Genomic DNA, 26,182 nt, shown 5'->3' on the forward strand with positions numbered 1-26,182 from the left:
ACTGCCGGTAATCTCGAGTGAGTGTTGGCCCGGCAGTGAAACGTATTCTGGTTGGCCAACCTCTTTTCCGGCGAATCAACCCGGAAGTCCATGTTCGCGTCTCAGTTTCGCTGAAGTGGAGATTTTATTGTATATGTGAGCACAGACGCGTCAATTTGGGACAGTAAGGTAAGGTCGTGGAAGTGTAGTGTATAGATCAAACGACGTCATCATGATGTTGTAGACACACCCGCAGCCATTGATACTTTTTCGTGACCGATATGCTTGTTGTTTACATCCTGCTATAGTGTTTCGAGCACGTGGGCACAACTTCAGAACCCTTGATTCCCAGACCGGTCAATGTTTTTTTCAATTAAAGTCCAGTACATTTAATTTATTTATCAGCAAAATGGTAACCGGCTTTTGTGTGAGTTTCGTTTTACTTGAAATCGCTGTAGGAGCGAGTCAACATACGCTACAATGCGGCTGGCAGCTAGTTAGCATTTTGCTAACTGAGGCTGCTGCCATGCAAGTTTAAAAGAGTGCGAATCTTTTAGTATTTGCTAATGGTGAGCATTTTCTCGGATGGATGTGTGTATACCATGCGCGAATAGTGAGTTCAACACACATACATACGTTGTTGTACAATAAGTGATGCTGCAACACGTCAACATGTTAACTTCATATACAGGCAAGTTTACCAGCGATTTAGTATTATACTATCATGCCATCCTCGTGATCAGATTTAAGTCCTACCATCATTTTTATTGTTTCTGCTTTAATGAATGCTTTCATTTTAATTTTACAATTGTTGTGCTAGTTTTGACCAGATTACAGTTTCTTTGATCCGCTCAACCTTTGTACAGAGCAGACGGTTTTGCAGAGATTGGCTGAGATGCTTCTTTTCTGTCCTTTTAATCCCCGTGGGCAGCTTGTGACAACCTAGCGTGGCGTTTCTGCAGCCGGTGGTCATTTTGAGAGGCCAATCATCTCCAGCCATCATGGTGCAGACACGCTGGACTTGACAGGGCAATGGGCCAGTACTATTTCTCAGTCCACTGTCTTTTCGTGTGCACGCAAGAGAGATTGTGCAAATTAACTTCTAACATAATTATTATCCTAGGCCGGCAGATTTGTTCTTGTCCATCAATCGACAGGATGTGTTTCTTTGCTCGGGAGCTATGATTAGAAAAACCCCAAAACAAGTTAAAACAAGAGGGAAGAGTGGAACTGGACCGTGTTCTCCTCAGCTTGGTTAACAAGCCCACATGGATTTCAGAACCAAGACCAAAGTTTGTCCTGTAATTGATGTCAGCTTCTGAACTCTTGTTCCTAAGCGCTGAAGATAATAGTTTTAGACCAGGGCAACTAAAAATGTCTACTTTTGACTGGGGAAAAGTGGATGGATGAACTTTTAGGAACTGTGTTGTAGATTACATGTTGAACTGTTTCTTGTCACTTAGTTGTCCCATTAAATTTTCTACACTGTGCAATGTACTCTCAAAGGTTGAACATAATCATTTTGGATTTCAATATTTGTTCTCCATTGAAACTGAGAAATGGAAGTAAAAAAGAATTATTTAAACACTGCATTGTTTAAAACCGCAAAACATTGAATTTTAATATCAAAAGCAAAACACACATGTGCTGCGTGTCACAAAGCACATGACATAACCCTAACTACAATGCAAGTGTAGTAAATGCTTGTGAACCAAAAATGGTTTTAAAAAAAAAAAAAAAAAACTGACACATTTCTAGCTTGTGCTCATTTTTTTTTTCATAATGTGAAATAATAACTGACACCTTTCTTGCGTGTGCTTGTTTTTTTTCTTTACAGTACAAGTGTTCTGGGCAGCGTGCATGTGTGCATCCGTGCATCTGAGCGCCTGTGTACGGGTGTTCCCTTGTGGTGATGTACTGCAGCTACCAGGACCGGCAGGTGTTGGAGGATGATCTCTACAGGGGAGATGGGGCTGAATCTGAGGCGTCAGAGGCCATCAGTGAGCTGGAGTTCCACCTCTACAGTCAGCTCCACTACTCTTCCAACACCTTGGAGTTGGAAGATGGAGAGGACGAGCCTAGCCAAAAGATTGATGCGGCTGACAAGACTACAGAGACGACCGTTAACGTAGAAGTTAAAACCAAAACCAGACCAGCATCATCCAGTCCTGGCAAACTGCAGCAGCAATGCAACAACAAGTTTGAGAAGCAGGTCAAAAAGAAGAAGGAAAAAAGTGTACCTAAAGTTCAAAGACCATTGCCAAAATTTGAGGAGGTTATTGTGATTGACTCAAGTTCTGACATTATAACCATCTCTGAAAGTTACTCTTCTGATGATGATGATGATAATGATGACGACGACAAAGGAGTTTGCGCATTGAAGGGAGGCCGTGTACGCCGAACGCTGACATCCACCTTGGTCAAAAAGGTACATTAACTCCCCGTCAAGTGGCTAAGATTTAATGCCGCTGTATATACCAAAGGACAATTCAATCTTCTTTTCTTTTTTTTTTCTAGACACCCCGTGAAAAGGTGAATGATCCAGTGACTTTGGATTCCAGCAGCTCAGAATCTGGTTCAGAATCATCGCTTTCATCCAACACTGATTCCTATGTTGTGGAAAACTGGATGATCCTGGGTCAAGGCCACCAGCATGGAGACCATTCCATTGAACTCAACCTGGAAGGTTCTACTGGGAGCAATGCAGGTGTGTGTATGTGGATAGTTATTATGGCTGAATTGTTTCTCTGGAAAATTCCCAGCTCAACTCCAGTTTATGTCTGCTTTTATGCAGAACAGTGACACAAAGAAATGTTGCCTTTTGCAGGCAGTTAAAAAAAAAGAGTCTAGGATTTGTTTTTGTAGCATCTTTGACTGCAAATTTGTAAGCGCTTTGCGTCCGCTGTGCTGTCCCGGTCAGCTGCTCTCCTCTTTGATGCATCTTAATATGTTGCTGTGCATCATGTATTGATATGTACGTGGCGGGCTCGTGCAAATTTATTTGTCTTTCTAAAATATTCTACCTCTCATCAGCATGCATGGGACACGCTCACACACACACTCGCTCGCGCACACTCGTACCACTAATGCCAAAAACAAACAAACGGAGAGACAAGAGCATCAAAGGAGCAGGTAAGGGGGGGTGGGGGTCGGGAGAGGTGGGAGTAATCAAAAAATGAATAAAAATGTTTGGCGCAAATCTCTTCAGATCTTCACATTATCTTAACCTGCAGCCTCAGCAACCGCTCCAAGCCGACCCCGCCGAATCCCCCCCCCACCCCCCTTCCTACCTACGGCGCCCCCATCTCATTCTTTTATCCAATTTCCTTACTATTGTCCTCCCTCTCTGTCTCCCCCCCATTCTCCCTCCCTCTGTCTCTTGCACCGCTTCTTCCTCATTTGAATTTCCCTGGGCTGATGTTTCTGCAAGAGTGCTCCCTGACTTCCGCACACAGGCGTTGTAAAGGGGGGCGCCTGTAGCTGAGACTTTGGGCCTGCTTTTTTTTGGGGGGGGGGGGGGGGGGGGGGAGGAGGATTTTAGAGGTCCGGTCTTCCCTTCTCTTGGCTGGCTTCCTCACTGTGTCGTCTGGGTCTTCTCTGTGATCTTTGGAGCTTGACCTCATGTCTGCACATGGGGGTTGATGTGTGCCCTGAAAGGGCTCTCAAAAGTGAGCGAGACAGGGTGTGGTGCTTTTTGCCATCCAAAATGGAATGAAAGTGAAGAAATTTCATGGACGAGCCTCATTTGTCTTGAGCTGATGCATTTGTCACAGAAGAATTGCTCCTTTTGCCATTATATGCTATATTAATCATGAAATTAAATTGAGGATCCAGGAGGCTAATGTTCCCCCAATGTAATTTCTTTGGGTAGCTAAATATTTGCAAAACATTGATCCCTTTTTATAATCAGCTTATTATTGTGTTAATCCTTGAGCTGAAGTCCCCCAAGGTAGCCTGTAAGTGTTGTGAGAGACACTTTTCTCTTTGCTTTTTGTTTTAATGAAGAAATGCGGAAGTTCTGATCAAATTGCTTCTTCTGCAGCCACCATTGTTACCTTTGCTGAATTCCTATGTGTGGCCATCCAAAAATTGAATTCACGTGAAGCTTTGCAAGATTGATTTAGGAGATCGTATACTTGTATTCTTGCATATCCGCCAGAAAAATATGACTTGCCGGGCGCGCCATTCAAGCTAGGACCATCGATGAGTTGGTTCGTAGAGTTCAACTATGCAAATGGAGCAGGCTGTGTATTAGATACGAGGTAGTTTTAGTGATGCTACTGACTTTGGATTTGGGTGTAGGTTTCTGAAAGCAATTATTGTGCTCCTATTTTGTCCTTTAGCGTGTAACAGGTATGCACAGTGTGCCGAATAGTATTTGTATGCCTTAACCTCTTCCCTGCATGGCTTTCAAATGACATTTGCTTAACTTAGCCTCTCCCTCCAACCTTGAGTAAAAGTGAGTAAAAATGGGACGAGCATGGCCAATCTGCATCCAAAGGCAACCAGGGGGAACAAAACCGAACCTCCCCAAAATCCGGCTTGTACCCTAAGAGGTGTGCGTGCCCTGAATGAATCCGGGGCAAAGGAGGGGAGTGGGCTGAAGCTAAACTTTGAATAAGTGGTTAACTCTCCGTCAGTGGTCACACTCTCTTGTTTCCTTTTGCCCCTCCAGTCGTGGTAAGTGCTCACCATTTTTGTACGAGGCTTTTTGTGTGAGAGTGAGTGCGCGCTTGTGGTGAATTGAAAGGAAAGAGGCATATTTTTATGTTTTTAGGGTCTTTTTCATGCTTATCTCTCCCGTTTGTCATCTTTGACACGAGCCAGGGCTTCAGGGATGCGTTTGAATTTGTTCTTTTGCCACAACCTGCTGTCTGATGCCATAACATGGGCCCGTTGTAGCTTTGGAAGTTTCTGGGTTCGAAACCGGCGTGCCAGGCTGCAGTGCAAATACAGTCACAACGGGTTTTCTGGAGTTCTGAATGTTTGTGATTTTTTTTTTTGGACATTCGTATTCTAAAATGAGATTACGGTCACACGTAACTGGCAGTGTGAAGACGTGTGTGTGCGTGGTGGGTGTGTGGGTGGGCGGGCATGCACTGCAGAAGGGAGGCATGGATAGGATCAGTGCTTATCTTGGCTGCCCAGTGCCACACGAGGTGTAACGCCACACCCACACTACCACACAGTGTGTTTGAACAGACACGCATGCACACACGCGCATGCACGCACACACACTATGAAAATGCTGTGCCACAGTTTGATTTTTTTTTTTTTTTTATAATTATTCAGTTTTTACAGAGCACATGCAAATGAGAATACTGTATCAACCATATATGAGCAAATGCATATATTTGAATGGCAACACTTATGTGCAAGTCTTCTTTTTAAATAAAATAGATTTTTTTTAATTGTTGCGCTTGGCTACAGGAATGTAATTTTGAAAATCAAAGAATTTTGTTTGTTCGTATAATTAGAAATTTGCTCTTATCTTCTTTATTAAAAATTGTAATGATTCAAATTACAATTGTTAAATGGCTTTCTTCCTTTCAGAAATACTGAGCAGATGTTTCACTTGCGCTATTTTTCATTCTTATGCATGCACTTGTAAAAATCCTTGCTTTTTTTCTTCCCGTTGATTGTACAATAATTGAGGTTTTGAAATGTGTTTTAAATGTATTTTTCGGTCTGTAGGGACCCAAGGTGCATTGTACGATATAAATGAGTGAGGTTTTTGCTTGCTGTGTGAATGACAATTCAGACAATTTCTTATGCGAAGGTACTTTTTAGTTGATGCATTGCGCGAATGGAGTTGGCTCTTGTTTCGAAGCTAGTTCATTCCCAGTCTGAGACTGGTTTCGGTTCGTAGCGTTCCGTATGTGAAAAACGCCAAATATGGACTCGCCTAAAAATTTCCAATCAAAATTATTTTATTGTGGCACACACCCAAGTCACATTCAAAAAAAGTTTTTGCACATTTCAGTGATTTACTAGTAATACTATTATTAAAGCTGTGAGTGAATTAAACAACTATATTTCATGCATTTGTGCAGAATGGTCTTTATATTTATTGTTTTTCCCCCCCCTTGTTTCTAGTATCCATCTCTTCACATTTTTTAATCTGTATATGATTCCCAGTATTATTTGTTATTGAATTTATTGGTGCTATTAATTGATAGCTAGATGGCGTAGGAAGTCATCCCGTTTCAAAGCAATGTTTGTCAAATGTACGAAAATGTCCTTTTTTGTTCATTTGGAACTTCAAAATAACCGGAAACATCTGCGGCTGCGGTTGCAGGTGCTCATTTGTATCAATGCGGCTTTTTTAGTTCTTCACTATAAAGAGCACACTCTTCGTATAGATGAAAATATTCCAAAGTGCAGCACAGCTGTGTTGAAACTTTTTCTAATGTGTGTTGTCAGTTATGTTGTGGTTTGTAGTTATTAAGAAATGGCTTATTGGGTACATGTATTTGTATATTTGAAAATGAACGCCGTTGTCGGTGTTCTTGAGGTGAGCCCAATAAGCGTCAACTGTAGCCCGGAGGAAGCCGTAATATGTTGTGTATCCAAATTATGGTTGACTTTTTATGCATGGTTTGTGACCTTTTACTTTGCCAGAATATCCCACCGAGATCTATTTAAAGCAAATACTCCGTAGACATTATGCCCTACAGCGAATGAGTATAATACACTCACATGAACAAACACCCATTTAGAAACTTTGAATTCAATATAAGAGAAAACCCATAACGCCTTAATCACACATTGTAAGTACTAACCAAAATTGTAGTAATTACTTAAAAACATTTGACTTTAGATTTAGATGTACAAAGTAGAAACATACATTTTGTAAATATTTCAAGATATAAATATTTCAAAAATCTTTTAATCGTATTGGTGCATTTTTATTTACACTGTGTGGACCACTTGATGCATAATATTTTTGGACCTTTTCGGCTCACCTTGATTAGAAGTGAAAATGTCAATTACAATTAACCAATAATAATCATCCTAATTAAGCAATCACTTGATAGGAAATATAATTATTGTGTGGAGTAGGGAGGGGCCGTTCAGTGGCATGTTCGCAGCGAGGGGCATCCCAAGAGACTGTATTAATTTCTCCACTTTCACTTTGGCCGGCGAACTTCCCCCTTCTTGTGCGTCTTGGCTTGCCGGGCCGGCAGGGGTCGTCAAGAGGGCTTTATTAACTAGTAGCCCTTGGTGGTGGTATATTTTGGGGGCGGGGTTGTGGCATTAAAGGCAAGGGGCTTTAGAGGTTTATGTATTAATATTAATGCTTGTTTCAAATGAAGAACAGAAAGTTGAGGGCTGGGCTGGGCGGGCGGTGAGCAAAGCGGTCATGGATCCCTTAACGCGATTTTCTTCGTCTACCCAAATTTCTGTGTGACCAACAGCACCAGCAAAGGGGGGGGGGGGAGTGATTTTTGTGACCACAAGTTCACACCTATACACACATGCGCATATGATTACTCTATCTATTTATTTATTTATTACAAGATCCCGCTGGTGTACCTGTGTTGCAATGTTCTCTCCAGAGGCTCCTAGCTTGATGCACGTTGGCCATTCCTAGACTTCTCCTGGTGTCTCTTAATTAAGAGCCTAGTCAGGCACAGACCAGCTGGGCCCGGTCTGGTTTAACCGTCACTCGCTTTAATTGCCGTGCAACATTTCCACATCCGTCTTGGCCGCACGTTTGAGAGTACGCTACTTGTTTCTCAGCTGTTGTTTACTTTGGTATTGGCCACGCTGTCAATGATTGTTGATGTCAGCTCTAGATGCCTTTAGTAAAACTCATGAAGAGGATGTTCTGCTTTTATTGTGCAGAATGGTTGGTAAATCTTGAAAATGACAAAAGCAGTATCTGTAATAATCAATTCGAACAAATATGAAAACCTTTTTTTTCTTTTTTTTTTTTAAATGTGTGTGTTTTGGGTCTTTAATTATTCGAAGACATGCACTGCTCTGAGGACAAGCTTTCCCACTCTGGGCACATTTCACTCCGTAATGATTTTATAGTCTGACATATTTTGTGTATTAGCATTGTAGTGTCTGTCAATTGTGAGTCTTTGCTCATGCACTTTTTTTCTCCTACATGCACACGCCAGTGTATTAAAACACCAAGACTGCCCCTTCATCCCAGGGATTACGGTTAAATGAAATGCCGAGATTGTGGCGCCAAGCGGCCGATAAAGCCGAAGTCAAAGCGAGGGGGAAAATTAATTATAGTGGATGAAATCAGAGCCGAGGAGATAGTTACCTGCTCGTTGGGGAGTTCAGTCATTGATATTTCTGAACTGGCTGTCAGACATGCACACATATACACAAAACACACGTACACACTTGATCGGTGTTAAATGTGACACTGGTGTGTACATGTACATTATGCAGGGCTTTTCACACTTTTTGGTGTGGCATCTTGGATTAAATAAAAAAAACCAAAACTAAATTCAGTTCATTGATGTATCGCTTTAAAAACTATATTTTTATTTCTATCGCTTTATTCACCTCCTCCACGGTAGCTCTTTAGCTGTCAATCATTTTTTGTATTTATTTTGTTCTCAGTTGAACCTTTTGACTGTGAGTGGGATTGATACACATTTTAAGGATGGCGATAATATAATCACAGACGGAATAAAGTTTCAAAGAAACACCGTCCATCTTGCCCCCTGTAGATAAACATACCATTTACCTTTTGCACACTATCCCCCAGTTACCCTCCTTACCTAAACCGTTGACCCGAAATTGCATGTGCAGTATGGTACACCGAGTGACATGGCCGGGCCGAATGCAAATGAAATGGACCGTCTTTGTTTATTCTAAGTCCAATAAAAAGCAAAAAGTTGCTTGTGGAAAAGAACAGTTGGATGCATTCATGTGCTGTATTTGAATAAAGCAATAAAGGGCTGTATTAGCAGCCCGCCTTTTAATCCTCTATTGTTTTGCTGTCCCCCGTCTCTTCGGAGAGGCCGTTCTAATTAAAGACTAATAATTGTATTGTTTTAGAAAGTCTTCAGAGACGCAGCTTTCTGCTCCTTCAATCATTCTCTCTCCATCAAAGGCTATCTCACCGGACTTCCTGGTGCATGCGCGTGCGCGTATGTGTGTTCCCTGTAAATGAAAACTTTAAAGCGCCATTATTTCATTATCCCAGAGGCTGTGGATTTGGGTTTGGCGTGTCCATGTGTCTGTGTGTTGTTTACTCATGCAGATAGACGGTGGTTTCCAGGATTATTTCACTTTTTCAATTTGCACCATCGCTGAATGTGTGTCTGCTTGTGTACAGTCCGTATTTGTGTGCGACTGTTGTTGGTTCTTCCGTAGACACCCCCCCCCCCTTCCTACTCCTCGACCCACAACACACACAAACCCACACTCTCACACTTTACTGCCAGCAGATAAAAAGGCATTATGGTAAATTCCACTTAATGACATTTTTTTTTAATTTGGGGAACAGGGCCCAGTGAATGGAGCTTAATTACCGGGGCCAAAGATCCTTGGAAAATAAACCCATGACATCCCCTACCGGCCCCCATAATGGAGCGCTTCACAAAATGCCTCTGATTAACCACCACAGTTTATCTCCCACCCCCGCACCCCTTCTTGCTCTGGATAATAACAAAAATAACAATCATGAAAATTCTCTCTGCCTTCTAGCCCCCCATTACTCCCACTTCCCACACCCGCTCGCGTTCTTTTCCACCCTCTCGCCCTCTGCCTGCCACACTCCCGCAGGAGGAAATTCATCAAAATGAAATTGAGGTTGCAACTCACTAGTTATATTAAAATCCATTTACCCCTTACAGACTTTGTGTGCTGTAGTATTTCTGTTCTCTGCTGCGAAAGAACAAGGAAGGCCTGGAATAATCTATTTTCTACCATAGACACAAATACAGTGTATGTCTGGATAGTAGATATGCACGCATGTACGGTAAATTTGACCTTATGGCCCCTTTGCTTTGAAAAGTGGGGTTTAAAGAAACGCTTGGCTCCATTAACAGGACGGTACTAGCTTTTTAAACCTGTTAGCAATATATTGTTTATTTTTCTACTAAGTAGTTAAAGCCTCAATTGAAAATGAAAGGTATCCTCACTTGCGTCACATATGCGCTATTATAAAATGACCCAGCCTTTTTCATTTGTTTGTGTTGGAAATGGTCTCATTGATCAGCATTTTAATTTCTTCTACTTTCTTAATGGAGCTGAATCTTAATACACTTAGCAAATATAAAAATGAAGAAAAAAAAACGAATCCAAAGCTATTATTTTGTCTTATGCTTAACATGCTTATTAGAGTGCTCTGTCTTTTTTTTTTAGTGCTCATTCTTGATTGGTGAAAAGCTGTCATGAGTCACATCTGTGTGGTCAGTATCAGCCAATAGATGGAGATAAATGTCACGCTTTGAATGGAAAATCCATGTTGCAGGCAGCTAACGGATATTAAAAGGGCACAATGCCTACCTGTTTTTGGACACGCAAGCTGCTTTTCGATAACTTAGTCCTGCTGCACACACACATACACACTTGTGCAGCACACACACACACCAATATGCCAGCTCACTTTTCTTGGCCTTCTCTGGTCCCCATTGATGAGCTCCCTGATTGGGCCATGCGGTTGCCATGCGGTTGCCAGACCTCGCCCCTGCTGTGTGGTAATTGGTGTCTGGTGCTGCCACGTGGCCACGGTGCTTTGACTGACAGCTTGGCCACCTGCCCTGCCATGGCTGCCAACGTGGTGTGTAAGTGGGCAAGGGTTGGGGGCGTGGGGGGTGGCATGGACCAGCAGGGGGTGAACATTCAGCATGTCATGAGCAGGAGGAAAGGGCGGGCTGACTTGGATAATCAGATGGGTTAGTACGAAACTCTACCAGCGTAATGGCATCTGCTTCTATGGTAGGACTGACTTCTAAGGTTGAACACAGTCTATTGTGCCAAGCTCAAATTTTGAAATAGACAAATAAATCCCCATAGATAGATAGATGGATGGATGGACGGATGGATACTTTATTGATCTCAGGGGGGAAATTCAGTTTTCCAACAGGAAAATAGTTGAAATCTGTCCAAGAGTCCCAACTGTTGCCTTCATAAACTTACTAATTGACCAATACAAAGCTGGCACCCTTTTTTGTGTATTGTTCTTCCCTTTTTCTCATTTAAACTTTATTGTACGTCAAGATTTTCCACGTTGTTGGACGTGACATTGATTGGAGGAGAATATCAGAGCTTGACGGTTGCACCATCATGACTGCACAGCACCTTTTTTTTTTTTTTAACTGTGATGGTAACCCCACCAGGCACTTATTCTTTTTTATTTTAAATACTTTTTCTTCGTTTGGTCAGTATTCTGTTGAACCTCTCTTCTTCCGAACATTGCCATGCCCATGCATTTCCATCCTCATGTACTTTCTCACGGCTCACTTGTTGCTATTGTAATTTTACATCCTTGGCTAGACTTTTCAGACCCACAAGAAGAACTAATGAAAGCCGTGTACGTTGGCCAATCTCTCGTCTTGTTTAACCTAGCACCGGGCAGTGCGGCGGACGGCGCAAGGGTGATGTCACAAAGGAAACATTTTTCACGCACACACAGACAACCTCCACACTCCTCCCAGCCCTCGCCATTGTCATGTATAGTGTTGCTAATCCAGCCCTGTCGCTTCAGTATCAAACATAACCTCTGTTTGAGGGGGCCTCTCTTTCATTCCAGCGTCGTGTGTGTGTGTGTGCGTGCTTTGCTGGGTGTGTTAATGGGCCCAGTCAACAGTGTGGTACAATGAACGGGCTGGTTTGGGTTTCCTGTTTAAGTGTCGGGACAGGGAAAAAAAATCCAAACTCTTCAAGGCAAGGCTTTCGTGTTTTTAGGTCAGAACTTCAGTTGGTTAGTGGTAATAGTTGCGATTGCTTATTAATTGAGACCATATTGAAGGATGGCTATGGATCTTGACATCACTTGTCTCCTTCTTTGGTTATCTGCTTTAAACCACTGTGTCGGGGCCACTTCCCACGAGGATGGTCCAGACCGTGTGTGTTTGAGTGTGTGTGTGTGTGTGCGCACGTCACCCCAAGAGAGCCGAGAGTTCATGGTTCATTAGCCACACATAGACTTCCGTTCTGTTGTCAGCGACAGCACACGCACACAGACTCACACAGCCTCCCCCCTCCCCTCTCCATCTCTGAGTAATCAGAGTACCTAAGAGAGAGACAGGTAGCATCTGTCGCCTTCTTTTTCCCTGATCTTCCCTCCCTCTGTTCTTCTGTGTCCCCCTCTTGCACGCCATTGTTTTGAACCTCCCTTGACAGCACGCTGATGGGATCATGGGAGAGTTGTCCTTACAAATTGGAATGGGGCACTTTAGATTTTCTTCACATGAGCGTTCTAGAATGATTTTCTACTAAAATCTTCAGCACATGCAAAAAAATAATCGTGTTTTTTTTTTTTACTGCTCACCATCACAGCACATCACATGCTTAAGTTAATGGGAGTCTCATCTCTCAAACCGGAAGTTAGAGGATCTAAGGTTAGCTGAGGTAATACAAGGACTGACCTGTGAGAGGCAGCATCGAGCCCCAGGACATCCAGACTAGTTGGAGTAGTATAGTTAGTATCGCTGTTTTAACTTTGTTGGGCCTGACAATTTCTTGCCAACATTTCTTCCCAAACATTACTATTGTGGCGAGAGACATTTTATTAGTTGGACCTCCTCAGGCTAGGCTTCAGCATGCTTACCACCATCCTTGATGGTGGACTCCCAAGTTAACACACACCCTGAAATAATCATTTGAAAATCATTTGCTCTTTATTAGAGGTTGGAATTATTTCTTAGCCCAGAAAATGCGTTGCAACGTCCAGTTTGGCTGAAAGGGTTTATCAGACGCAGCCAACATGGCGGCGCAGTGAAACCAACGCCATCTGCCTCTTTAGCTCTTTCTTGTGTTGAGTTAGCATGTAGCCAGCAGGTCAAATCATTCTGTTTTTTTGAACGGAGCCTCAGGGTTTATTAGCATATTTTTCCCTCCGTGCAAAGACCACCCCCCACACACACCTTTCCCCCCAATCCTCTCTTCACACTAACCCCCCCAATGCATGTGTTTGATTCCTCGGCCGTGACAAAGAGCTTCACCCTTTATCCATGTGGGTGTGTGTTGCTGAGATGGGGGGCCCTTAGATTAAGGGAAAGCTTCCTGCTCTTTATTTGTGGAGTCCCCCTGGGAGACGCTTTTGGAAGGACTTTCGTTGAGTTACCAACACACACACATGCACACCCACATCAGAGCCACCTCTTCATACATGCACACACCTTTAACCTCTACCTTCATTCAGACTACTCATTGACTCAATAGCGATTGTTTAAAGCCAACTCTGCATGCGCACATCCCACCGAGGCCCCACAACCTGTTTTCAGTAGCCGAGCGCTTCAGAGCTTCCTAGAACATTTCTCTGTGCTAAACTAACCAGAACTAAGCAGACTGGAATAACGTTCAGTGAGATGCACGTTACCACACACGCAGATGGTACGGACTCAATCGATAGGTGTAAAAACCCAAAGGAAATGCACCCACCTAAATGTGATTGGAACAACCGTTTCTGGACCCATTCAGTTATTAGACAAAGCTATTTAAATTGCAGCTATAATAGATTAATTTAGTATTGTTAGTTTTCTTCCTTGTAGTTACGCTTTTGCAGTGTCTTAAAGGGAAGTGAATTAAAATATGTTCTGTGTTCCCGCGCTAGTCTAAACATAGTGTTCTGATTACTATTGCAATTGTGGAATATGAATTAAGCAACAAACTTGACCTGTTTTTTAATTCCCTCTCCGGGGGCGGCCGTTTTGCCACTGGCTGTGGGCTGAAAATGACATCACCGTTGCTCAGGGCTCACATAACAACCAATCACGACTCACTTTTTTTCCCCGAGTTTCATCTGCGACATTTGCAAGCTTAGCTGTGATTGGTTGTTATTCTTCAACAAACAAAATATTAACCAGGCTACCATGTTTAGACTAGTGCGGCCTCGTAGATCATATTATTTTCAAGACATTTTTCAGTCAACTTCTTCTTTAAAAGGAGAAAAATGTCCTATCTTTTCTTATTTATTGTCTCTTTAGAGCTTCTTTGTATGAATAATGAACCAAACAGCAATTTTTAGGATCTTATTTGGCAGCAGTCAAACAAAAAATGCCACTAAAACGTATGACGCGCGTGATGGATGAAAAATTATTAGTCGGTCCCAATACGTCGCCGACATAAAAAGTTGACCAAACATTCATAATCATTATTAAATAAATAATTTTTGAGAAATGAAGTCTGATCATTTCACATGGCACACCTGATCATATGTAATGCACACTATCTGGAAGTCACTGGAGTAGAGCAAGAGCACTCGAATCTGGAAGATGTCCGGCGGGATACATTACCGTCATGTTTAGTTTAAGCACTACTTTTACTTGAGTCAGTGAGTTGTTTGTGATGAGAAGGTCACGGTAGAAAGAGGTGCCATCCAAACAACAACAACCATTTTAATTTGTTTGACGGGGGGGATGAGAGCTGATAACTCCCCCTATGCCGGCGCACATCGGGACTCAGGCAGAAAACGAGGCCAGGGAGTAAAAGCAAAGAAGCGGGGCTGAGCTGAATAGCGATAAGGGTTTGGATACAGCGAGTGAGAAAAACCAAGAGGGAGAGAAGAAGAGTGTAATATTTGATTTTGGCTCAAGGCTGCGTGTTTGTCCAAAGGCTAAAAACTGTCAAGCAGCTAATCGGCGAGATGAATGCACGGCTGTGTCTGCATGCGTGTGCAAAAGCATGCGAGCCCGTGGCGGGTCATTGCCACCGGCTCATAATTAATGCCAAGAACATGTGTCTGTGTGTGTTTCTGTTACAATTTCTTGATGTCAGTTAGCATTTTGTGCCTCTTAAGAGAATACGCTGATCTCCCCGGAGGCGCTGTTAGTGTCTCTCGTACAGATGTGCCGCGCTGCCGGTGTCAGTTTTGGTGTGCACCCGTGTGTGCGGATCCTACTCTTTTGGGAAACTAAGCTCGCGCCTCGGGCTCTTAAGGTCTTCATGTTTCTCTATCACTTTTGAGTCCTCTGTTTATGAGTGCTGGGACAAAATGTTGACAGAATGCGATCAAATTGATACAGTGGAGGTCAGACATCCATTTCAGCGGATATAAGAAAAATCGTAAGACCAGGATAATCATTTCAAAACGTCTTTAAAATTGGCTGAAGACAATTTGTGCTGTCTTGTTTTTATCAGCGTTATAAACTGCTGAGGTGTGGGATCGGGCAAGTTGGCAGCCATTAAATGTGATAATATGTTAAACAAGTTTTGTTTCTTCGTTGCCCCTTTTTTCTGACTGCCTCGTTCATTCTAAAATTCCCTGTTTCAAAGACAATATTTTCTGTTTTGCCAGATTTTGAAGAAAACAACGATGCCACCTGGGAGGTTTCGGACAAGGACAGGGAGGTACAAGGGGACAACGAATGGTTGTATGACAATAATCCGAGTACTTATTTATAATTGTAAATTGACGATGTATTTACTGTTTTTGTTTCAGGCTCAAATCTTCAACAAAAATAAAAAAGCCATTAGGCGTGTTGCCAACAGATATTACACGCCAAAGAATGTCCAAAGCCGAAAGTTGCCTGTGTGCTTTCTTTGTGGCAATCCCTACCACATGTCCAGTGAATGTCCCTACAAGCACTGCAACAACTGCGGCCTTCCAGGTCACGTGTCCAATTCCTGCAATGAGAGGTCTTACTATCACAAACAGTGCCATCGCTGCGGCATGACGGGCCACTTCTATGATGTGAGTACAGATTCAAAGGGATTTTCGACAATTAATTGCCGTAATTTTCGGACTATAAGTCGCACCGGAGGATAAGTCGCACCAGCCATAAAATGCCCAAAAAAGAGAAAAAAACATATATATGTCTATAAGTCGCTCCTGAGTATAAGTCGCCCCCCCACCCAAACTATGAAAAAAAACGCGACTTATAGTCCGAAAATTACGGTAGTAAGAAATAATAACTGGACTCCCACTAAAATCTTTTGCCGTTAGCACTCCATCACCATCTGCAAGGGTTATTTTTATTTTTTAGATTATGTTGGCTGTCTTTTATTGCGAACGCAGGCCCATATGAAACGTATATAAAAGTATATTTTAAAAAAAAAAAAATACAATTAAAGTTTAAATTGTTTTTGCACTTGACTTTACATTGTAGCCTGAATCCAAATAAACAGCATAAAGCATCAGTCAGACATTCACTTTTCACTGTGTCTGTTGGCAAGTGTCCTCGCGCTTATTCCCAGAGTAATAATGACTCAAAGGGGGTCAGCACACGCTGCTGTTCACATTAATTGATACACTTGAGTAATTACAGCTTAGTTATGTCCCTGCCATGCTGCATATACGGGCTGTTTTGTGTGTGGGTGTTTGCTCACGCTGAAGGGTGAATCTAATGAGCATCAATGACAATTATCCCACCGCAACATCCATTACCGTGCCCACCGGCACTATGGCGGCCAGAGAGCTGCTGGAAAACCCCGCGCGCATGTAACCAGCGCGCGCATGTCTCCGTGTGCCTCACTTTCTTTTTTGCACTCCGTCAGTCAGTCATGTACTGTGCCCCGTGTGATGGATGAGTAACCAGGTGAACACCAGAGGGAGACCAGCGCACGGGCTACACCCCGCACCCACCTCTTTCCCTCTCGTTCAGAACGGTTTTCTCACCTACTCCACTAGATTTTCCATTTACTGTGTGTGAAAGTTTGGTGGGAATTGTAATTAGTTTTCTTGGGTGGGAAAACGCTATTTCTTGGACTCCATACGTGCGTGTGCGTCTGTGAGCGTGCACGCTTGTGTTATTGTTGAAGGTGTGTGCGTGGAGAAGCGAGAGTCAGGTCTCTGTCCCTTGGGCCTTTCTGTGTCTCTCATTAAAGACAGACGGTTGACGGAGCGCAAGTGTGTCGCTCGCCTCGCCTGTCGCCCTCGACAACAACACGCCACCCTGGCGGTCTGGAGGGAGGAAGAAACGCGGTGTGTGTGTGTTTGTACGGGGCGGTATCGAGGGGTTAAAAGAACGCTTGACGAGATGGAGAACGCCACAGCTGTTGAAATTTATTTTATATTTGTGTTCATATCTAAGTAAAGAGCCATCCCCCTCCCCCTTTCCGGCTGCTTTAATACATGAGGCCAGAATCTGACCAATTTTAATTAGCTCATTTTCACTTTGGTTTGTCCCTGACATTGTGCAATTCATTCTTTACGGTTTTAGTTTGATTGTTGTATGACTGGACTCTATTATATTGGAAGAGGCATCTTTTTTTTTAAAATCTTGTATAGCATCTCTTAATGTGCAAGTGGTTCTAATGTCATGGCTGGTAAATGTACCTTTCCTCCTCACAGTAGCTTCTACTCACCAGGAGTGTAAGTAGATAAACCTTATTGCCGGCGGCAACTGCGGCATTTTCAATTTCCCCGTGGGAAGTGGCGGCATTTGAGAGAGGATGTCGGAATGCAATGGGAACAGCGTGCCAAAGCTCCGGAGATAATGCTTTAACCACACCACGACAGAGCGACAAGACAAGGCCGACTGTAGAGAGATTCACTCACTATATTGGTGGCAGAGATGTAGCTGAGGAACACGAGAGTTTTTGGTAGCAGTGTGTTCAGATTACATTAAAATCGAGTTTTAAAACTGCTTTTTTTTTTTTTCTTTGCTTGTGCTTTTAATCAACACATTGTAACTCTACCTTTCTTGTCCTGCAGGCATGCCCAGAGATCTGGAGACAGTACCACATCACGGTGAGTGTCGTACATTTTAACAAAACACACGACTGTCCATACTGAGCTAGATAAGATGGTGCTAGCACTACCTTGTTGTAATTTCTTTTTTGTTGTTGTTGCAAAAACACAGTTGAAATCTTACACATGTCATGATCCAGTGAATCTGTGTTTGAACTTTTTGGTCATCATTTCAAAATATAGTATGTTGGGTGAAAACACTGCACTGCTTTTCAGCAAAAGAAGACCATAGCTAAAGTGAATCATGGTGTTGACAGCACCATGCTGTGGAGCAGATTAATCAACTAATGAATTATCAAATTAATCTATACTTTTTGATAAATTGATTGCTCAGAATTTCAATTTCTCAGCACTGAATGTCATCCAATTTCTGTAGTTCTCCACAGACTGATTGTTTTTGTGTTGAATCAAAATGAAGAATTTGCTCTTTACGTTTTAGGCTATTTTAAAACGCGTTACATATTACATACAGTACCTGAATCATGAATTTGGGTTGTATCAGTATGCACTTAAAATGGTGACAGGAGTACACTGACTCCATTTAATGTAAAATAGAACGTGGTTGGGGAATTCTGAACATAGTGCCCAGTTGTAATAGTGTGTGCACACTTATGCCACCAGATTATCTCAGTCTTTTATTGTTACCTCTCTTCTCAAACTTTTTAAATTGAATAGTACCTATTACAGGTCACACTAATGCTGGGAAAGGTTTTGATTCGGTCTCATTGTTTTATACCACCAAAACCTGTCACTTTAAAGGGGTGTGTAAACTTTCTATATCCACTGTACTTTATTTGATCAGTAATACTTTTTAAGTCTTTGTTTTTTTTGTCCTGAAATGCTATGTGCCTCAGCTTCAGCTTTACAGATGCCTTATCTCGTCTTCAGTTAGTAGTCATAATAAAAGCCATTGCAGCCACCTAGTGGCACCACGTATTATTATGTTTTTATTGTTATTTGAGGTGGGGCATCTACATTTAATTCAATTGGAGGACAGACCTGGAGATTAATTGGACCGTGGCGAAGCTATTTGTGGAAATGGAATGTACTTAGAGAAATTTACCTCGAGATTTTACCTTTCCAAGTGTGTTTATGTCCATTATATGTGTGTGTGCGCGCTCGCCATTTTGTCAGTGGCAATGCCAACAAGGAAGCCATATTTGCATACGTGTAGGCGTGTTGTTCGGATAGGTGAAAAAAGAGAACTACTTTTCTCAGCTGAGTGTGTGTAGGCTGCAAGAGTGTGATATAGACCTCAGCCTAAGAGAAAAGAGCAGCTTGTTTGTCAATTAAAAGATGTGATAAAGCATGAAATGCGCTGCCAACGCCACACGGGACAAACGAGTGAGAACGAGGCAAGAAGAGTGTGTATTTGCATACATCTCGCTGTGCACTCCGCGTATGTGTGTGCGTGCTCGGGGAGGTCTGTCACTCTCCTCAGTGGAGATTAATTAGCAGGGGCTGTCTCGTGAAAAGGCAGCATCGTTAGTGCCAAGAAGGGAGCGGGACAGCAAAGTTCCCGGGGAGACGCCGGCTTGAAAAGACAGGAGTTTGAGTTGAATGTTCATATTAGCGTGTTAGCGTGGGACGTCTTTTGCTCAAATGAGAGGGAAAGAACCGTCACCTCACAAGATGATGCGACCGGTTCATGTTTGTGCGGTGGCATGTTTTAACGGGTGGTGGATTATGACCCAGGTCTAATTGAAGTATTTAAGCCATTTAAGCACAGGGAACAGAAGGTCGTTACACATCCAAAGTGGCACGGGGCTTCGGCGGGGTCTGCATAAACAAACCAAATCACTCGCACTTGGCCACCACGCTCACACTCTGCATGCATACACACGAGCACGGGGCATCCTTCTGTTTAAGACAGCCTCATTTTATTCATGATGCCGCTTATGACCCTGAACTCCCCAATGTGAGAAGGTGTGTGTGTGTGCCTGCGCTTTGGGAGATGTGACTCTGTCACCTTCCGCTGGGCTCAGCCAGGTGTGAAAAGGCATTCTGTCAGACCTCCCCGCTACTACTCCTTGCTGTGTGTGTGCGTGGGCGTGCACGTGGTGCGTGCATACGTGTGTGTGAGTGCATGTGCACACGCGTGAGGTCCGTTTACATCTCTGAGTATGTGTGTTGTCTGTGTGCACCTGGCCCTCAACTAACAAACTCCTCCAAACCACACTGGGTTGACCACAATGCCCTGGGGTGCTTACTGAGAACATTTTGTGAGATATTCACACAAACTAAAATATTTTGAGAAGCAGTTGAAGTAAGAATACACCCTAAACAGTTTTGTTGATGCTCATACGGCTTATGGAAGACTTTAATTAAGAATGTAAAAATTGGTCTTTTCCACAGATCCTTTGTCTGGGTGCCAGTTGAGCTTATCTTCATATATGTTCACCAATCATAATATTTGGTACACTTGCATGAACACAAGAGCTTAAAAGAAAACCTAAAGGATTCCATTATGAATGTATTGAACATGAAAGTTAAATAAAATTGTATCTAAATATATAAGAAAAGAAATATTCTTGAAGATTAAGTCCAAATATATTGTGCGTACTTAAAACTTTGATACAACTTAACTGTAATTCTAAAGTATTGTTACTTTAAAATAATGGCCTAAGCCTGTCATATCTTGCAAAAATTTTTGCTTCTAACATCTTTCTAGGATATTGGTCACTGCTGCTACGATCGTTGAATTCTACTCCTGAAATGAAATGAATAAAAAAAGAATATCACCTATATTTGGTTCAATTGTTTTCTGAAAAGAAAATGAAACAGTGACTTGGGCTAGGTAGGAGACAAGATGAGTGGGAAAGATGGAAAAAGATCGAGTGCAGGTAGAAGGTTAGGGCAGCTTTAATACATGTAAAAATCATGCATAAATACACACGAGCCAGAGTCGCTTTACTCCCATTTCTTCTGCCAGTCGCCTATTTCCGTGATGATATGATTGGGGCGCCCCCAGGTGGCTGCTGTCAGACCATAAAATGCAATACAGTACTTCTTGTGCATATTTTTTTAAACTAAGTACAGCCGCCCCTTTTCCTATTTCTTTTGGAATGTCTTTTATTACAGGTCAGCAGAATTTGACAATATGTTTGTGTATTTTTTTTTTTTTAGAAAATAATTGTTTTTAACGCCTATTTAGACATTAATTTAAACGTTGGTGTAATACATAATGTTGTAGTAGCCTACTGTCTAATTATCTTACATATTTTGTTTTTTTTTTTATGACACTTAGGCCAACTAAACTCTGATTTTGGCATGATGGTGGTACTTTTCCCCCCCTTCCTATTGGTACTCTGTATAAAAATACTGGCTGAGTGGCATGACTTCCTTCCATTTCCAAAAACATTTGACCGAATTTAAAGAAAAAGCGCTGATGGAAATTACAATATAATTTCATTTGTAGTCCTTTAGGTTTGCGTTTGAGGTTATAAACGCCACATGGAATTAACTCAATAAATAGTGCTATTGACCTTTTAACATTTGTTGATTTTACAACAACCATACAACTCTGACAGTTGTAACGAAACGAAATGCATTATTTTCTGCCTCCCACGAGCGCTCTGAAGCTGCGCAGTGTTAGAGCGCTCACCAGTGGTCAGGTTTCGAACTGCATTCCAATACACAGGATGAACTTCTTTCACTTATTGATTGTTGCTGTAATCTCTGGATGCTTTCATTGAGTTTTAACCATCTCCCAAGTCAATATGTTTAATACATGTCCCGCAAGTGAGAAATTAGTTGAGGGTGTGGTTATGTCTATAAATAACACTCCTTGTTTTGTTTTAGCAAGTGTTTTTGCATGCACTGCTTCAATGTACATAGCAGTGCACACGCGTGTGGGAAAGGTGCCGTTATCAGAGGTCTAGCAGGCCTTTGTGTCTTTCCACTTAGCTGGAAGGTTTCGATTTTGTACGCGTGGAGCTAAAGGTGTTTGTGTGAAGTTGATTGGCAGGGATGTAGAAAGAAGGTTTCCTCTGCTGAACAGGCCAGAGGAGATTCAATCATTCATTTTCGTCAACAAAAATGTATTTTTAATCAAACAACTCTTTTTTTTTATTATTATGAGCATTTGCAGCTTAAATTTCTTTAGTGTTCATAACAGCCACTCGCTCACTCACTCACGATGAGCTGTCTGTTTTGGTACGAACCCAGCAATCTCGTGTTCTGAAGCTGTTGGCTATGATAAAGCTTGCGGCTTTGGTCCCTTGTTGGACCAGTAACATATGCAAACCTCTCCCAAATGCTGCAATACCATATGCAAAACGGTACTGCTGCCCCCAGCCAGCTTGTTCCCACCCCCCTTACGCACACACAAGCTTGCGTGTGTGAGTGTGTGTGTGTTTTCCCTTCGATTGTCGTGTGTAACAGCCTAAGCTTTGTGTTGGCCGAAGGATTATCACGGCTTTGCCACCAGCAGCCAAGCAAGGACCTGAGGAGAGCGGGGCTTAAAAGGACAGAGTGTTGTAGTGTCCAGACAACTGTGGGAAAACAGTTTTGTGTGTGCGTGTGTGCCCGCGCCACAGAGAAAACGCTCTTGTGTGTGCGTGCACGAGAGGCCACGGTTGGCTGGCTGGGTATGTCGACACAGCGAAGCCTTTAGGAGCCTCTGGTTCTACCTTCTATCCACGCCCAGCCTAAACTGTGTTCTTTTTCTTCTTTTTACTGACCGGCTCAAGTATCGCTGCTCCAGAAAGTCCTCATGTCATCTCAGCAGGAAGTGGATCACATTGTTCTTGCTGCCATGGCACTCAGACTCAATCTGCGCATTCGTGCGGAGAGATATTGAGGAAAGTCCATCTGGTAGTTTACGCCACTTGTCATTTATGGGTTTCATAGAGGATGAACTAAAGAGTTCAAACAAGAGATGGGGTCTTTTTTTCCCCCCCCCAAAATTACTCCAACACCAGACCCCAACTTTGGCGTGGTGCTCTATATAAAGGTCTACACAATGTACGTAGCTATCAGGTTTATTTTGACACTGTCTTTGACCATGTGGAATTTTACATACCAAAAGTCTTCTTTACATTCGCAGATGAAAACCATACTTAGCATTTTACTTGCAAAGAACTCCTAAATTCCTGAAATGCATTAACAGCATACCAATTTTCCAGTCTATGCTCTGTTGAGTGTCATATAGGTTTGGAAACTTCTGAGTAGTTTATTTCATTAGCCCGTCACCAGTCAATGCTGCAATTGGAAGAAAGAAAGAATCACAAAACCTACTGCCGTCAGCAAGTTAGATCTCCCTGATTAGGGGGTGTTTATGTGCTGGATCCTAGCAGGTTGAGATAACACAAGGTCAAGGTCAGAGTTGCCGCGATACAGGAAGACCTTCAGCCAATATACATGAATTCTGAATAGGGCGAGGGGTAGGGCGGGTGGAGGTCGTGGGGCAGAGATGACGAGAACTGAGATTTCTTGTGTTTGTGTGTGTACGTGTGTTCGATGTGTGTGTACGTGGGTGAGTGTGCAATGGGTCTGTGATCTCCTGGCCTTTGTGATGGAGATGGGTCCGGCCGGTCTGACCCGATAATGACGCGCCGCTCTAATAGCATTCATCCTTTCTAGCGCAAAACTACTCAAGCGTTAAAGGGAGGGAGAGGGAGGGAGGGAGGGAAGCTGAGAGGAAGCTGCTAATGCTAAGGCTAGCTAAGCAATGTTTAAGAATGGCGGGTTTCGAATTGTGATCTGGGGATGAGGGGGCATCTTTAGAAGTGTGTATGTGTGCGTGTGTGTGCGTGCGTGCACGTGCGTGCCTGCACATGTGTGTGGGTGTGGGTGTGCGTGTGAGTGAGTGTGTGTGTGTGTGTGTGTGTGTGTGTGTGTGTGAGAGACATCAACAGTAAATACACTGTGCTGTGTCTCTGCTCTTGCTCTTTATCAGTGTATATTTGCTGTGCTTACTGGAGCATGCAAGGCTTTCAGAGCCCTTGCCCATCGGGGACGGGACCCCGTGACACACACACACACACACACACACATACACTTATCATGCAGGGGTCATTACAGGCGTCTACCTATAGCCGCTGTAATCAGCGGTTTATATCGGCGTCCATATTCACCACAGAGGCCGCTATCAATAGCATGGGAATGAATGATGGGAGAGAAGCAAAAGATTAAAGCACATTGTATCCAGCAGGCTTATATACGAACACTAGGCATTTTGAATGTTAAATATTCTTGTCAAGAATTTCTTTCAATTGTGTCCTGTGCTTAGACCAAGACGGGCCCTCCAAGGCCGCAACACCAGGACAATGGCCGAAGCCCCGCCTACTGCTACAACTGTTCCAAAGTAGGACACTTTGGCCATGTGAGTAATATGTAATAGTTTCATATGTATGCTTTTTTGTTTTCAATGCATGGCAGCCGACAGACATTTCAATTTGACCGACCGCGCTATAAACATGCATCTATAGCCACTTCTTCAAAACTCAACTCACAATGAATGTTATCTTACGTCTACCTGACTGACTGTTTTTTTTAAAAGAAATCTCGATGAAACTCGCATGACAAGTGAGGCTCTTTTTTGTGTGTACCTCAGGGGTGCAACCAGCAGAGGATGTTCAGGTGGATATACGTTGCCACACCCTTCATCAACTATTATGACACCATGACAGATATCAAATGCAGACAAAAGAGGATGAAGTACAAGGCTGCAGGTTGGTTTGATAGGAAAGGAATACATTAGGCAATTGAAGTAGTCATGCAAAATCACAAACTTGATCAATACAAGCATACAAGCTTATAGCTGAGCTAATATGACCCAATACTAGAATTATATTACATTAATATAATCGTATCCCACTTATTTAGCTTGACATGCTCACCAAATATTAAAAAACGTTTTCAGTTTGATGTCACGTGTAATCACTAATAAAACATTTTGTTAATACTGCTATCTCTCCCAGAACTGAAGAAAACTAGCCTTACATCCGACAACTCCCACTTTTCGACTCCTGGACCAAAGAGGAAGAAACAAAAAATCAGCCATGCAAACAATGGCCACCTCTTTGACAATAAATTTGAAAGGACTGTTTGGAAGCACAAATCCAGCCCCAGACATAAATTTTTTCATGACAGAAATGACTCTGAGGCTGAGGTATTTCCAAAAAGGGGGTTTAACAAGGAAAGACAACAAGGGAATGCAGCCAAACAGTGGAAACCCAAGAGACCGGTGCCCAAAGAACGCCCCGCACCATCCCAACTCATAATAGATGAAGGGTTGGCTTTCCCCAGAGGGGGAGCCAGAGGAGAAAAACCGAAGAAGAAGAAGAAATACAACCAAGCTTCATCAGTGGAGTTCAGGGATGCTGGTCGTTTTGAGACAACACCTGGCAAGTTAAGAAAAGACAAACATAGAAAGAGAAATAATTTCCGGAGAAAAATGGACACAGAGGTGTATCCAACAGATGAGAATCTGTTTAGCATACCGCAAAGGAAACGCAAGCAAAAGCAACGTGTATGAACCTGTGCGAGTGTACGTCTCTGTTTGAATGTTTGTCAGGGCTGCTAACAGGGTCCGAAACAGGGTCCGACATTAACCGGGCGTGTCAAGCCACCCAAAGTTCACTGATGCTGTCTCGACCGAGCCACCAGTATAAGATGTCATTAAAAATGAGACAGAATCAACACGTTCTTGCTCTTATATCTTTCTAATATTCAACATTTTGGCTTTTGCCCATGTAAATTGACCAATCGTCTGTGCTCTTTTTACCCCCCACTGTGTACATTAGATGATTAGTGAATGAGGGCTTTCACTGACGCATTGTGTTTTTGGCCACAGGCTCAATTTGCATCACTATTTCATTCACAGGTAGGCCTATATACAGTATAAACATTTTAAATTTAGTTAAGTATTGTTTTAAATCAGGGCCAGTACTGGTTTGGCAGGCCCGAGCATGACCATCCACACACTCTTACCATCGGACCCTGGCTGCTAGTCATTTTGTGTGGACAAAGTTCTAATTGTATTCTTTTGTTCTCTTCATCCTGTTTCAATTAAATGTTTCTCCATTAAACAAGAAATGTTGCTTATTGGCATTCCATTTTTATTGTTTTTACTGTAGAAATGCAAACAACTGTAACTACCAAGTACTGGACAAACAAGTATATCAAGAGGATTCGGGTGATTATTAGTATTTTTTATTAGTTTTTTGCTTTGTCTCTTATATCACCTCAAATCTGTTGTTATGCCGCTAATATTTTTCCCAATCACCATTATTTCGGAGAACTTGACATGAAGCTGCGATCGTCTATATTACTATTTTTATTGTTCAAGCAAATGAAGGCAACACACGAGAAACATGTGACGTGTTCATTCATTAAACTGTGCATAGATTGTTCAATGATTACCCTGAC

At 42.6% G+C, this 26,182-nt stretch overlaps 1 protein-coding gene across 3 annotated transcripts; it reads left to right on the forward strand.

Annotated features, from left to right (window-relative positions):
- Positions 1-55: 55 nt before the first annotated feature.
- On the forward strand, positions 56-25,858 carry zcchc7 (zinc finger, CCHC domain containing 7). 3 transcript variants are annotated; one of them, XM_061275365.1, is made up of 10 exons: positions 114-168; positions 911-983; positions 1,817-2,407; positions 2,497-2,686; positions 15,416-15,468; positions 15,560-15,811; positions 17,774-17,809; positions 24,042-24,134; positions 24,366-24,483; positions 24,733-25,858. In XM_061275365.1, the coding sequence occupies exons 3-10, from the start codon at positions 1,892-1,894 to the stop codon at positions 25,287-25,289; spliced, it is 1,815 nt and encodes a 604-aa protein (XP_061131349.1). In that variant the 5' UTR covers positions 114-168; positions 911-983; positions 1,817-1,891; the 3' UTR covers positions 25,290-25,858. The 3 variants fall into 3 exon arrangements, with proteins under 3 accessions (XP_061131350.1, XP_061131349.1, XP_061131351.1); XM_061275366.1 differs by lacking the exon at positions 911-983 and having other exon boundaries at positions 56-168; XM_061275367.1 differs by lacking the exons at positions 114-168; positions 911-983 and adding an exon at positions 991-1,015.
- The last annotated feature ends 324 nt before the right edge of the window (positions 25,859-26,182 follow it).

This window comes from Syngnathus typhle, linkage group LG3 (assembly GCF_033458585.1).
Source record: "Syngnathus typhle isolate RoL2023-S1 ecotype Sweden linkage group LG3, RoL_Styp_1.0, whole genome shotgun sequence".
Classification (NCBI taxonomy): Eukaryota; Metazoa; Chordata; class Actinopteri; order Syngnathiformes; family Syngnathidae; genus Syngnathus; species Syngnathus typhle.